Source organism: Drosophila teissieri, chromosome 2L (assembly GCF_016746235.2).
Source record: "Drosophila teissieri strain GT53w chromosome 2L, Prin_Dtei_1.1, whole genome shotgun sequence".
Lineage (NCBI taxonomy): Eukaryota > Metazoa > Arthropoda > Insecta > Diptera > Drosophilidae > Drosophila > Drosophila teissieri.
Genome location: NC_053029.1, coordinates 11,270,352 through 11,282,605, shown reverse-complemented (window position 1 = coordinate 11,282,605; position 12,254 = coordinate 11,270,352). Strand labels below are relative to the sequence as shown.

The 12,254-nt window shown below is 43.0% G+C and overlaps 4 protein-coding genes and 1 pseudogene across 4 annotated transcripts; 1 reads left to right on the top strand and 4 right to left on the bottom strand.

The window, feature by feature from the left end:
- Positions 1-42: 42 nt before the first annotated feature.
- Positions 43-1,410, bottom strand: LOC122615572 (glucose-fructose oxidoreductase domain-containing protein 1-like). Its single transcript, XM_043790569.1, has one exon. The coding sequence runs from the start codon at positions 1,336-1,338 to the stop codon at positions 184-186; it is 1,155 nt and encodes a 384-aa protein (XP_043646504.1). The 5' UTR covers positions 1,339-1,410; the 3' UTR covers positions 43-183.
- Positions 1,411-1,471: 61 nt separating this feature from the next.
- On the top strand, positions 1,472-1,816 carry LOC122615074 (annotated as a pseudogene).
- A 1,182-nt stretch (positions 1,817-2,998) lies between these two features.
- On the bottom strand, positions 2,999-4,186 carry LOC122615628 (putative gustatory receptor 22f). Its single transcript, XM_043790649.1, has 2 exons — positions 3,209-4,186; positions 2,999-3,151 (listed from the first exon to the last, which is right to left on the bottom strand). The coding sequence occupies exons 1-2, from the start codon at positions 4,184-4,186 to the stop codon at positions 2,999-3,001; spliced, it is 1,131 nt and encodes a 376-aa protein (XP_043646584.1).
- Positions 4,187-6,103: 1,917 nt separating this feature from the next.
- On the bottom strand, positions 6,104-6,909 carry LOC122615644. The gene is made up of 2 exons (XM_043790673.1): positions 6,746-6,909; positions 6,104-6,464 (listed from the first exon to the last, which is right to left on the bottom strand). Exons 1-2 carry the CDS (start codon positions 6,863-6,865, stop codon positions 6,183-6,185), a joined length of 402 nt encoding a protein of 133 aa, XP_043646608.1. The 5' UTR covers positions 6,866-6,909; the 3' UTR covers positions 6,104-6,182.
- A 4,324-nt stretch (positions 6,910-11,233) lies between these two features.
- On the bottom strand, positions 11,234-12,019 carry LOC122615646 (sodium- and chloride-dependent neutral and basic amino acid transporter B(0+)-like). Its single transcript, XM_043790687.1, has 2 exons — positions 11,643-12,019; positions 11,234-11,411 (listed from the first exon to the last, which is right to left on the bottom strand). The coding sequence occupies exons 1-2, from the start codon at positions 11,803-11,805 to the stop codon at positions 11,257-11,259; spliced, it is 318 nt and encodes a 105-aa protein (XP_043646622.1). The 5' UTR covers positions 11,806-12,019; the 3' UTR covers positions 11,234-11,256.
- Positions 12,020-12,254: the final 235 nt, after the last annotated feature.

The window sequence follows — 12,254 nt, the reverse complement described above, 5'->3', positions numbered from 1 at the left end:
TAACAAATCGATTTTATTAGTTGCAAAATGCTGATGCCGTACAAATAAGTTAAATACATTGATGGAGATGACGCCGGCTTAAAAGCCTGAATCTTTTGAACGCTTACAGACTAAACACGTACATTATATAAAAAATATATAGTGGAATCATTCATTCATATATTGCACCTAATACCGACTTCCTCACATTGTGGACATGCGAGCATATCGAATTATCTGGTCGTGATTCAGGGGACTGTCGGTGGATAACTGAACCCTTTGCCACTGCCTGGTCTCGTTCGATTTCCGGATGGCTTCGACCACAGCCTGGACGTAGAGGCCGTCCTCAAAGGTGGCCGCTGTGGAAACTGGGGCCTTAACCCAGGAGGACTCCTTGCTGCCGAAGGCTTCCTTCAGAGCGCCCACCATTTTGCAGAGTCCTTTGATATAGGGTCGTGGTAGCAGAGAGTTATTGGTGGCGAAGTGCAGATCCTGGACATCCACATAGACAGCTTCCTCCTTGGGTTGGCCCTCCTTGAGGACAAATAAGTCACCGCCGCGAACCACCAAGTGTCCTTTGCTGCCATAGATGAGCACTTCCTGCGAGAAGGCTTTGGCAGGCACAGTGTGACTGTGCAGAGCTACTGTGACCAGAGTGCCACTAGCCAGTTCCATTTGGAAGTTGCAGAAATCCGGAGCCGTAATTTGTCGAATGCCATTGATGGCCGCCGTTGTTTTGGTGTAGGATCGTAGGACTCCATGCACTCTAATTGCCTGCTGTTGCAGCAGGAAGGTGACCAAGTCCACCACAGATCCCACGAGATTCAGGGCACCGCCGCCCATTTGGGCATCGCACATCCAGTTGTACTTTTCGGGGAAGAGAGTTCCCATCTGAACGCGCACATCCATGAGTACCACGTCGCCAATGGAGCCAATCAGCTCCTCCTGCAAACAGCGACGCATGTGCGTGAAGGCGGGCAGGAACCTCAATGGATGGTTGACCAGGGAAATCAGAGTGGGATAGTACTGGGAAGCCCGAACCATTTTGAGTGCGTCCTGCTGGTGCAATCCAGCTGGCTTGTCGCACACCACATGCTTTCCGATGCCCAGGGCCTTCACCGAGATCTCCGCGTGCAGAAAGGGCTGGCAGACGATGAACACCAGGTCCACATCCTTCCGCAGCAGGACATCGTCAATTACGTTCGTATGGAATTGTACATTCTGCGTGGTGGCAGTTTCTTTCGCCTCTTTTAGGGTCCTGCCCCAAATGGCCCGCACCTCGAATCCTTTCTCCCGCAGCAGCGGCACTAGCACATTGGCTATCTCTCCCGTTCCGAACACTCCAACGCCCGGCAGCATCGCACAAATAGGGCAAAACTCGATCAAGTTAAGTGAAAATTCTAATGTTTATTTTTGGTGGCCGACCAGGGCTGGCACATCGATTAAACTGCGGGCGTGAACAGCTGGGACTATCGCACCGACATATCGATAAATGCCTGTTAGCTATTTTCTAGCTAAAAGTATTCAAAATGAGGAGGAGTCGCCCGCCAAAATTTCAAACCAGCTGGAAACCGCGGCCATCGACGGACTGCCCACCGAGCCACCTGGGAGAAGATCCTGGTCTCCGAACGCATCAGCAATGTTCTGCAGCACGTGCTGAGCAGCGAGCGCAACGCGAGTGGCGTCTACTTGTGACGCCATGCACAACCGCAGTGCCAACAATCAGGAGTACGCCCTGGGCTCCGAGTCGCTCAACCAAATGCTGGAGGACATCATGACCCCCGCTGGGAGTGTGAGCAGCAGGTCCTTGTCCGTGGAGCCCGCCGTTGCTGCTTAGGAGCTGCCCCAAGCCAAAAGCCGCATGAAATGCACGTCTCTTTTTCTACACCTAGTTAAGCTAATACAAAGTAAAACTTCCCTTCTTCTTTAGCATGAACCAAATGAGCTTGTAAGATATATGTATAGGCTAACGTGGTCTAAATTGCTTATCTCCTCATCCTTGCCAGTAAAATGTAATCCCACTTTAAAGACCTCCTGGCTGTCCACTCAATTAACTAAGCCAGCGGTCTACGCCGCTAACCAACTCCCCATGTCCTCTGCCTCTCTGCCTCTGTGCCCCCTTTGCCCCTTTTTCCCCATATGCCACATGTGGCCCGCTTTTCGACCCTTTGAGCCATGTGTGGTATTGCAGCTGTCAAAGCAGCCGGCATGCGGAAAATGATTCTGCAGCTTATTACAAGATGGCAACTGCGAGTGCAAACTCTCGGTGGAGTGAAGGACTTACTGACGACTGGGCTTATGGCGCACTGCGAACAATCGGGGGATAATTATCATGATCACAGGATAAGAAGCTGCAGTTTTGCCATTTCCTAACGAATTCGCGTACTGCTGCGTTCTGAAAGCAGCGTCTTAAGAGTAACGAAGTAGTGCTCACTGACTTTTTCTGTCAGAGGCATTAGCAGCGAAACAGGACGAGCGCAGGGCAGCCAAAGATAGTTCATCAAAACTGACAAGCCCATTTCGCTGTTGGGAGTCACAGAGCGCCCTCCAGCTGAGCTATGACACCACACTTGGAGAAAATCCCGAGAGCATTACCATAATATTAACAATGGATGGGATTGCTGACCTACTAGGTAAGAGGAATGCTATGCTATGGATACTATGAAAGCTGGAAATAAAATAATTATTTGCACAAGCCTTATCCTGCTTATTGGTTTATTTTCTCTGTGTTCAGATGAGCTGGCAGCCAGGACGCACTGCACAACTGCAGGGAAGGCTCCGCATCACCAGGCAGCTCCTCCTCCTCCATCCACTTCACTTCAGCTGGAGAACCGCAGCCAACAGATGAGAAATATTCATCGGGGAAAGTATACGATCCTGGCAGGAAAATAATAATGTCACACGCACTGCTCTCCAATTTAAGGAAATTGTTTGGGAATAGTTAAAGATGTGGTATAAGTTCATGTTATAGCAAAGCAATAGTTAATCTTAAACTTTATTTGGTGCCGTAAAGAAAGCTTCACAAATTCATGAAATCGAACTGAACCAGGTAAAGCACGTACAGAAAACTGGTGATGATCATTTGAAAGCCCATGTTGTAGTTAATAGGAAAGAGTCCGCACAGGTGAAATCGAAATTTGCGGTGAGTGCACAGCCATGCGAATTCATTCAACTGTAAGAAAAAGGGTACAATTAGTTGATTGGAACTCAAATTGCACCAGTTACTAACACTTCTCTCCCACTCCTCATCATGGTGCTCCAGATCAGTGAATTGTTTCAGGACTTTCGATGTTCGGTCTCCACACTTTTCGGTGAGATCGCACACCACAACATTCAGCCAGAAGTCCCAAAAATTGATGAGCAGTTGAGGGGAAGCCATCAAGTAAATATACCGCTGGTTCATGCTAACTCCCAGCACAATGAGGAAAAAGATTTGCACAGTATTACCGATTAGATAAATAGTTAGCAAAAGGATCAGCTGGGTATCGTTCGTCGCCACCACCGTTTCACTCAGCTGCAACAGGCGATCGTACAAAGACGTGAGTGCGCGAATTCTTGAGCAGCTCAGCTTGCTTGAGTCCTGCAGTGTTTCATTGAGCAGCCACACATAGCGGTATACCAAAATGAGTTCGGTATGAAAGTGCATAATAATCAGTTGGCAGCCGACCAGTGGCAGGCAGCAAAGTATCTTTAGGATCTGCGGGTACGAATTTTCTTGCCACAGACAGAACAAGATTGACACTATGATCTGACCCATTGCAGTCACACTTTTATTAAGCACGAAACAGTTAAAGTTGGGACAGTTCTTCATAGTCAAAAGGTTTTTTACCTGGCACTCTAGGGTGAGCAGTTCATTGGCAATCTTCAGAATCGTGTTGCTTTTCCAAACATTCATGAGTATTAATAAGCCTATGGAAAAAAACACTGTATGTGCAAACCGTAGGTATATGAGCTCCAACAGCGGATTGCGGTCAAATGCGTTATTTTTTTTCCGCTGCCGAACTGCAAGGTAGCTACTCAACGCCAGGCACATGGCGCAAAAATGCAGAATAAAACCGTAGAGTAGCAGCCATCGGGATCGTTTCAACTGCCTTCTTCGGGAGTCGAAAGTGAAGGGAAACAGTCCCAGTAGCCAGGATGCGTAGAGAGTCGTCTGCAGCAAGAACCATGCCAAGTGGCAGCTGAAACCGCGTCGTGGTTGGAACATTTCCCTCTAAAGTGTTGGGTAAAACTGATGGCAACAGGTTTACTGCAAGGAAAAGGGACTAATCCATCTTTCACATGCAATTAGTTTTATTAGAACTATCCTTGGTTATCTGCAATGTGTACTCCATTAAACTCAAGTTCAATAAGCAAAGTGACTGAGCTCATGACTCATCCATACAGTTGGTGTTACCCAAAAACTTCCGTGAATTTAATAATCTCGTCGTGGCATATTTCAAATTGACACATTTCGTATGATCCAACTATCTCAGGCTCCTCCTCATGATTCCACGCCTCGTCCTGCTGGCAATCAAAAAACAAATTGTTTGCGTGCCAGCTATCAATTTTTATTAACTTGATTAAGTGCTTTATGGCAGGCATCGGGGATTTCTGGTTGAGCAACAAGTTATTAGCCATGGAATGGAAATGCCGAGGGTCTCTGCAGGAGGTGGGGCTGCTAAGTCAACCCAGATATATATAGATATATATGCACATAGCACATAGCACAGAGCACATAACGATGGGAATCCTGTGACAGCAGCTGGCGAAGTCGCCTCTTCTACAGCTGGTGTCAAGAAATAATATTTGCATTGTTGTAGCTGAAAAGGGGCTGACTTAAGTGGGCCTGGGGCTGGTTGCGGATTGGGGTTAGAGGGGCTTCGAGGAGTGGGAGGGTGCCCACCCAGGTCCAGGTCCCCGATGCTCAGCATTTCAATAAGCTAAAGCTCAGCCTCGGTTAAGGATGGTGACATGGACGGGGGATGAGGGGCACAGGCTGCTCTGAGGACGGGGGAATTTCATTAGGCAAATAACAGGAAGTTATGAAGACGTTACCTTCGTAATTAACTGCAGGGAAATTTCTGCAAGACCTCCGAGTTTAGCCTTCCTAAAATCGGGCATTCATTATTATTATAATTTTATGTGCTGCAATAAATAATTCCCAATCCAGCCAAAGATATTGCAGCAAAGCAGACTGATTGAAGTTCGCAAAACAACTTTCGAGAAGATAACTTCCTCAAATAATTAAGACTGAGATCAGAAGGGTGGGAACTGAAGTGAAGCTGTGCTTAGTCCAAAATGAAGTGCTTTCTGCTGGCAACTGGAAAATTCCATTTGCCCAGGCCCACAAACATACAAACATCTCAAAACAAGAAATTTTGCAGTCGAATGAATTCCGGATTGTCTGAGGGAAATCCATTAGCAAGGATCTCGTCCTGCATACTCGCATGTGTACTGCACTGGATGAAGCCACCCAACTGCCCCACAAAAACACGCATTTGCATACACATTTGTATAAATAAAGCTGAGCACAAAGCTGGTCTCTTGCCCTAATTGAGCCTGAAGGTGGCACTGGGAGGTCTTTTGTGGAGCAGAGTGAAGAGTCAGGATGCGGTGTACTAATCGAAACATGTGTATGCGAGAGGAAGCACATTCATACCTCCGAAAATATTTCTGAAATTGTACAAAATCACAATAGATGTTCATTTCCATCCAGCATTTCCCATATGCAGTTACTATTATTTGCACCGCCACTGTGCGCACAAATACTTTACTGAATCTCAGGCAGCGCAGTCATATAAAATGCAATTCACAAATGAAGATTCATGTCATTTCCACCCCCCTCACGACGTCCGCAGGACATAAATCAATGCATCCTGACACAAGCTGGACGTCCTGACTTTCGACTATGGACACGCATTTCCCCCGCATTTCCAACACTTTCCATAAGCCAAATTAAATGATTTCAGCAAGCTCGACTGGCAAATTGTGAGTTTTGCATTCAAAGTGCACTCACCTGTTAACAGTTAGACGTTATCAGTGCAATTATAGTTTTGGCAGCAACTTTTAGAGTAATCAAGGCTTGATTTTATTATTTTACTTAATATTTTATTATTTTATTTGTGAAAAATGTCAAGTGAAAACTGAGTCACAAGTGGGAAAGAGCAAAGCTTCCTGCCGAGAAGGATAACACTCCTTTCTCTGACCATACTTGTGTTTGACTATTGCACTAGTTTTTCGATTAATTGCGAGTGCCAAAGGTCCTCGAGTCGCTTTTGGTGATTCCTGTGAATGCTAAGGATAATTCCGCGGTTCACGGAGGTCAGGCGCAGTTGCTCGCGAATGGAGACATTTGGCTGCGGATGGCTGAGGTCGGGAAAGTCCTCGAAATCCAAATCATCTGTTTCGGAAGATGCTCCAAATATCTGGTTAAAGTTCGAAGAGTTTAGTATGGGACGCTTGGCTTCGTTCTCTGGAGGAGCATTCATCCCGATATCTTTTTCCTGTAATTTGAAGAATATAAAGTGCATTTAAAAATGATCATAAGTGATATTTAATTAGCGGGAAATAAATATTCATAGCTGCGCAGTTAGTTGTCAGAGAAAAAACGCGCTTAATTAAAAATTTATAGACCTTAAACAAGCATCGTAATAACATTCACATAATAATAAAAATAAATTAACATAAGCGCTTTTGGTTGAAACAGAAAAAATAACCAATTAATTGTGGCTTGGCGATTTATCAGGAAAATTTAAAATAGTGTCCAGTCCAGATAATAACGTACCTGATTTTTCCTCGGGCTGCAAGTGGAAATAACTTTCTCCGGAGGCTGGTTACGCCTTTGGAAATCCTCCTCGCGCTCCAAGGGATCGTCAGTGAAAAGGATATTCACGAAGTTATTCATTTTGCCTCGACTGTTGATAACACAACGCTCCGCTTTTACCAATTTTCCAGTTAAACAAGTTAAACTATCGGAGCTGCGATTCAGGGCCTGCTGAGAGGTTTAGATTAATCGGGTTTCCCAGCTCATTCATGCAAAATGCATGTCCATCAATCTGCTGCTCTATTATTTCCTGCTTTTTTTGCCACCAAGCCGGGTGGATTGCAGGTATAAGCATTTCCTGTCAGCCGGGGAATGTTGTTTCGAAATCACATTTTTTGCGGGTCCTTTAATTTGAGTGCTGTTCCTCCTTCGGCCCCATCATAAATAAACAAATGTACAGCATTTGTTATATCTGATATGCGAGCCGTTTTTACAGGCTGGCCGAGCTGGTTGATGCTCCCCCCTATTTATTTTGCACCTTTTGGCATTTTATTACCGTCCTGCCTGCTTTTCCTGCTATTTTCGGTGCGTAAGTTTATTTGTCACAATAAAACAACACCAGCGTGTCCTGCAAGTCGGTGAAGTCAGCTTAAATTGTGGGGTGGGAAAAGAGGGGACATGGGAATAAAGGATTCCCCTAAGCTTTCGTGGTTTGATATTTCAAGTTTAAGTTGACCTAAGGAACCGTACCTTATCCTAGATCCCAAGTACTAAACTAGTACTATATTATTTTTGCTAGAGCTGCTTGGCAAATTGTAACTGTGTAGAGCTCATGCTTCCTTTTGGGTTTTCGGCTAGGATCTGTTCTTCAAATACTATTATTTGCAGCTTATTAAACATTCCTTTTTGCACATTTCGCCAAAGTTGCTGCCACGGTTCATGGGAACAATGAAAAGTTCAACTAACCATGACTTTGGGGCTACAAAACGCCCGGACAAGCTGTACACATTAAGTTTCAACTTTGGCCCACCCCCTAAACCCCGCCCCCGGGACCCATTACCCCTCGCCCTGAACTCTGAACCCACAAACACACTAAACACACTAAAACACGCAACAAACCAAAGCCACCAAAGCAAGTCAACAAAAATGGTTGCTGCTGGTTTGCATTTTCCGCTTTTGTCGACGCTTTTGCAACTTTTGCTGTCACTCGTTTTTCTTTTCTTTTTTTTTTACCATTTTGGCCAGCATTTTAATTTCATACTTTATGCAGCCTGTTGGGGGATTCAAGCTGTTCCATAATGAAGCCAGCTCCTTCAAGCGGCTAAGCAGGAAAATATGACAAAATGTTCAGCTAGCGGCGCATTTTTGGGCCTTCCTCCGGAGCTTAGTTACTACCACAAGCGCACTTTAACTAAATAAAAGCAGGAAAGAAAATATAATTCAACAAGTTTTACTTAAGGCCAGCATATAAATATATCATGATCACTCGTCAAGTCCTTAAGTAAATATTAAGTAAATATATAAGTGAGTAAATAAACTCGATCATAAACCTTTGGACTTAAGTTAAGTCTGCTCTTAGTGCACCAGATTGTTTCCACCACTGGCACTCCAGAGTTTTCCGCGTGCTGACAGCGGAAAATGTCACAAAATGTTGGCGGCGCTGACTTTTCTGCATGAGTCTGCTGTTTTATTTTATTTGAGCCATTTGTGACGTTCAGCCGTGCCTCGGGTAGTCAGGGCTGGCCAGGGTCGTCCAGGAAATTTCTTTCTTTCATGACAGTGGTGCTAGAGAGGAATCCCCGACCCGAGTCCCAGTGATAATGCGCAGGGTTAACCTTAACTAGGCTTAAATATAGACGCAGAGTTTATTCATTCCTTTTCTTGGTTACAATAATTATATAAAACTGTACGGGATCCCTCGGCCTAGGTTCCGGCTTCCACAGCGAGGCTCTTCGTCCGTGGACGCGGTCTTCCATACGCGGCCGGCTTAAAAACTCTAGTCTTGCATTGCCTTAACATAACAATTATTCAAATTTAACACAGAAATAATAATAGCACAATCTATGTACAAAAAAATGCATAATAATTTTAAAAGATGACTTTATATAATATTAGAATAATTGTCATTAGAGTATTCAGCGTGCGACGTGTGAAAAATATAATAAGACAATGATTCTTCGGTGCTTATGTCCGCACTTCGTGCTTCAAGAAATCAATTTTGCAATACACAGATTCCATATTTTTATTTATTTTATAAATATTAATTTTTTAATATGAATTATTTGTATGGTATATTAACTTTTGAAATGTAATTTCTTTTTTTGGAAATTCTTTGTTTTAAATTACAGTAGTAATAATAATTTACTTTGTATACGTTTTAATTATTTACTGTAGTTATTTCGTCAAATTACTAGTATGAAAATGATCCATTTTCAGTATTTAAAATGCAACTAAGATTCATTTAAATTTTTTTCTTATATTTCATTTTGTTGTTTTTAAAACAGCGCGCAATTATGGGTAGGCAGAAAAGCGCGCCAATTTTTTTGTTTTTTCCTTTAATACGCTTTTTTTTTTCTTAAAACGTTTGCTTAAATCTGACTATACGTATAGCTCCTCGATTTTTTTAAATTTCGCTTTATAATTGTATTTATAATCAATTAAAGTCGTTTTGTTGCATTGGTAAAGTACGGAAATATATTACATATTAATAATTATCAATATAAATATAAATATGTAACCGGTAGCTAATTCGAGCGGCGATTTTATCAAACGAATATTAAAAAAACTTCTTTCAAACCATAATAGTTTTGAATCGAAATTGACCAAAACATTAATCAAATTCGTTTCTTAGATCAAAATTGATTTCGGCCCGAAAATCGTCTTCTAGCAGAAGCACGCACACATACACACTATCTGCTTTAATGTTTTAACTCACACAAGTAAGACAATTCTATTTTTAGATTTTTACGCTCTCAATTTTAGGCGAGCGAAAAGAGAGCAATTTTGGTCGTCACCAAAAAAGTGGCTGCATAGTGCAAAACTAATGTATGGCCGTTACGCATCTTGTTATTATAATGTCTTTGCTTCCACCTCGGTCGACTCCGACCACCGACTGCCTATTCTGAGGCCAGTCGCCCGCTTTATATAGCCCTTGGCTTAGTGTGCCCGTATGTCCGTATGCCCGAATTGCCCGACTTAGTGTGGCCGGGTTTCGGGGTTAGTGTGCCCCTCTAGTTATTAGGGCGCGCGTGCGCGCCTTGTTTGAATTTGACCTTGTTTATGATGATCATTTATTATGTTTTGGTTTTATCTATTATTATGTATTATGCCTTATTTATTATGTATCATGTATTCGGTATTATTTATTATTTATTATGTATTATTTATTATGAATTATTTATTATTTATTATTGTGCGCGGCCGCGTCACACATTTTCGTACCAGCTCCAGACTATGATATTTTTGGCCTTTTACGACTTTTCATAATCTTTATGGGGCGGTGGGCGGCTGGCGCCGGGGGCGTGGCTCAGCGCTTTTAACAGCCCAAGGAGTTACGATGCTTATGAGTGCAATTTAAATTCAAAAGCCGCTTAAATTTATTTCGAGCCCAGGCTGCAGCTCCTGCACTCACTTAAGTAAATTTTTGTGTTGCAAATTTTACATTTATGACAAGCAATTTAACTTTTGCCTAATTGCGCGACATGCAAAATTGCAAGGTAACTTCTGGGAATTGCCTACCCGCCCATCTCCGACCCTCCTCCCCAAAGACCCCTCCCCGTCCCTCCGCAGGATGCCCGGAGTGGTGTGTCCTGATGGTTCATTAAATGTAACTTTTGCCTCCGTCGGAAGGCGGCGTAGAAAAGTTCCTTCTCCTCCAGCAACAGGATGTGGATGCCTTCGCTCCTCTGCCGAAATTTCACTTCCGGTCCAATTGGCAAACCTCGAAATCGGAAGGATATTGCGCCTACTGCACGAAATGGGGGCGTGGCTAGATGCTGCTGGTATTGTTAATGAAAGGCAGTGCAATGGGCTTCCTGCTGCACTTCCGCATATGAATAATTTATCGACACTCACTTCGATATGGACTTATATACGGGTTTGGACATTCCACCACTCTCTGCCAAAATGCAAATATTAAAACTGTTATGAATGCGAGTGCTACTTTCCCACACTTTAATCCCCACCGCTGGTGAGTCCTTAATCCTTGACTGCCCTCCACTAATTCGGCCCCCATCCACACGAGGAATAAAGGGGAAGTGGGCTATGGAATTTTCGGGGAGCTGGTATTCCTACCGTTCTGCTGTTTCCACGCTCTGTGGCATATTTAAAGTGTTGGCAAATCACGGCTATGGGAATTAGAAGGGGTTCAAATGGGAAAAGCGGATTCATTGTACCACGACTTAAGGCCTTTACAACTCCAAGGTAAAGTACGTCGAAATGAGTTTATCATGAAGAGCAGAGGAACAGCAGCAAAGATGCTGTAGTAAACCAATACAAATACAAGAAGAATCATTCAGCCATTTATGATTTATTTAATTTCCACCTTTTAGCATACCTTTAAAAAACGGCGACAGCCGGAAGGCGGAGATGAACCCACTGCTGGAGAACTGACCCATGAAGGAATGAATGACCATAATTGGAACCAAGTAAATCACCATGTAAACTAGGTACGGCATCATCGCAAAAACTGAAGAAGGCAAGAAACTGTGTAACCAGAAAACTACATCGTTGGTACTAATAATACTTGATATTTGTATTATTTATATTATATTTATAATTCTTATCTGATCAGAGTGTAGAAACATTTACATATTCAAAGCAACGCCCCTGAAATAAATAGGCTAACCTTGGAACTATAATGCAGATAATAAAGGTGCATATGTACATATAGCTAAAAGCATCTGCTTTTAATACTTACTGCCCATATCGAAGAAGAACCAATACGAGGCCACAAATATATCCAGTTTAAGGGCCAATCCAAAGCACGCGAATAAATAGTCCGTTGGTTTTTCCCACTTTCCTCGCTTCAGAAAGGGGGAAAAGGGCTTGAGCCCAGTATCATACGACGTTTCATATATCATTTTGTTAAGTTATTATAGCCCCGAAAAAATGTGTGGGTTAGGGAGTTTGAAAAATTTTTGAAATTAAACTAACTATCCAATTTCACACGCCGATGGAGGTATCTATCATCAAAAGCTCTGACAAACAACGGACATTTCGCGAGCGTTTTAAATTGACGAACTAATTAGTAGCAGCGATGCGGACGAACTGAACGCGATCCGCAGACAAACCGCAGTGTAGCTGATCCCACTGGACTGAGATGCTCATACCCTATCACGGACCATTCACACTAGATCTGCAACCAAATGCACACTAAATAAATAAATAAATGTTAAATAATCGGTTTTGTAATACATTGTGCATTGAGACAATTTTAATAAGGAAGTAACTAGTTTACAAAAAGCTCAATGTAATATAATGCATATTAATTTGTACATGTTAAATCAAACCAGTGAGTCACTGAAATTAC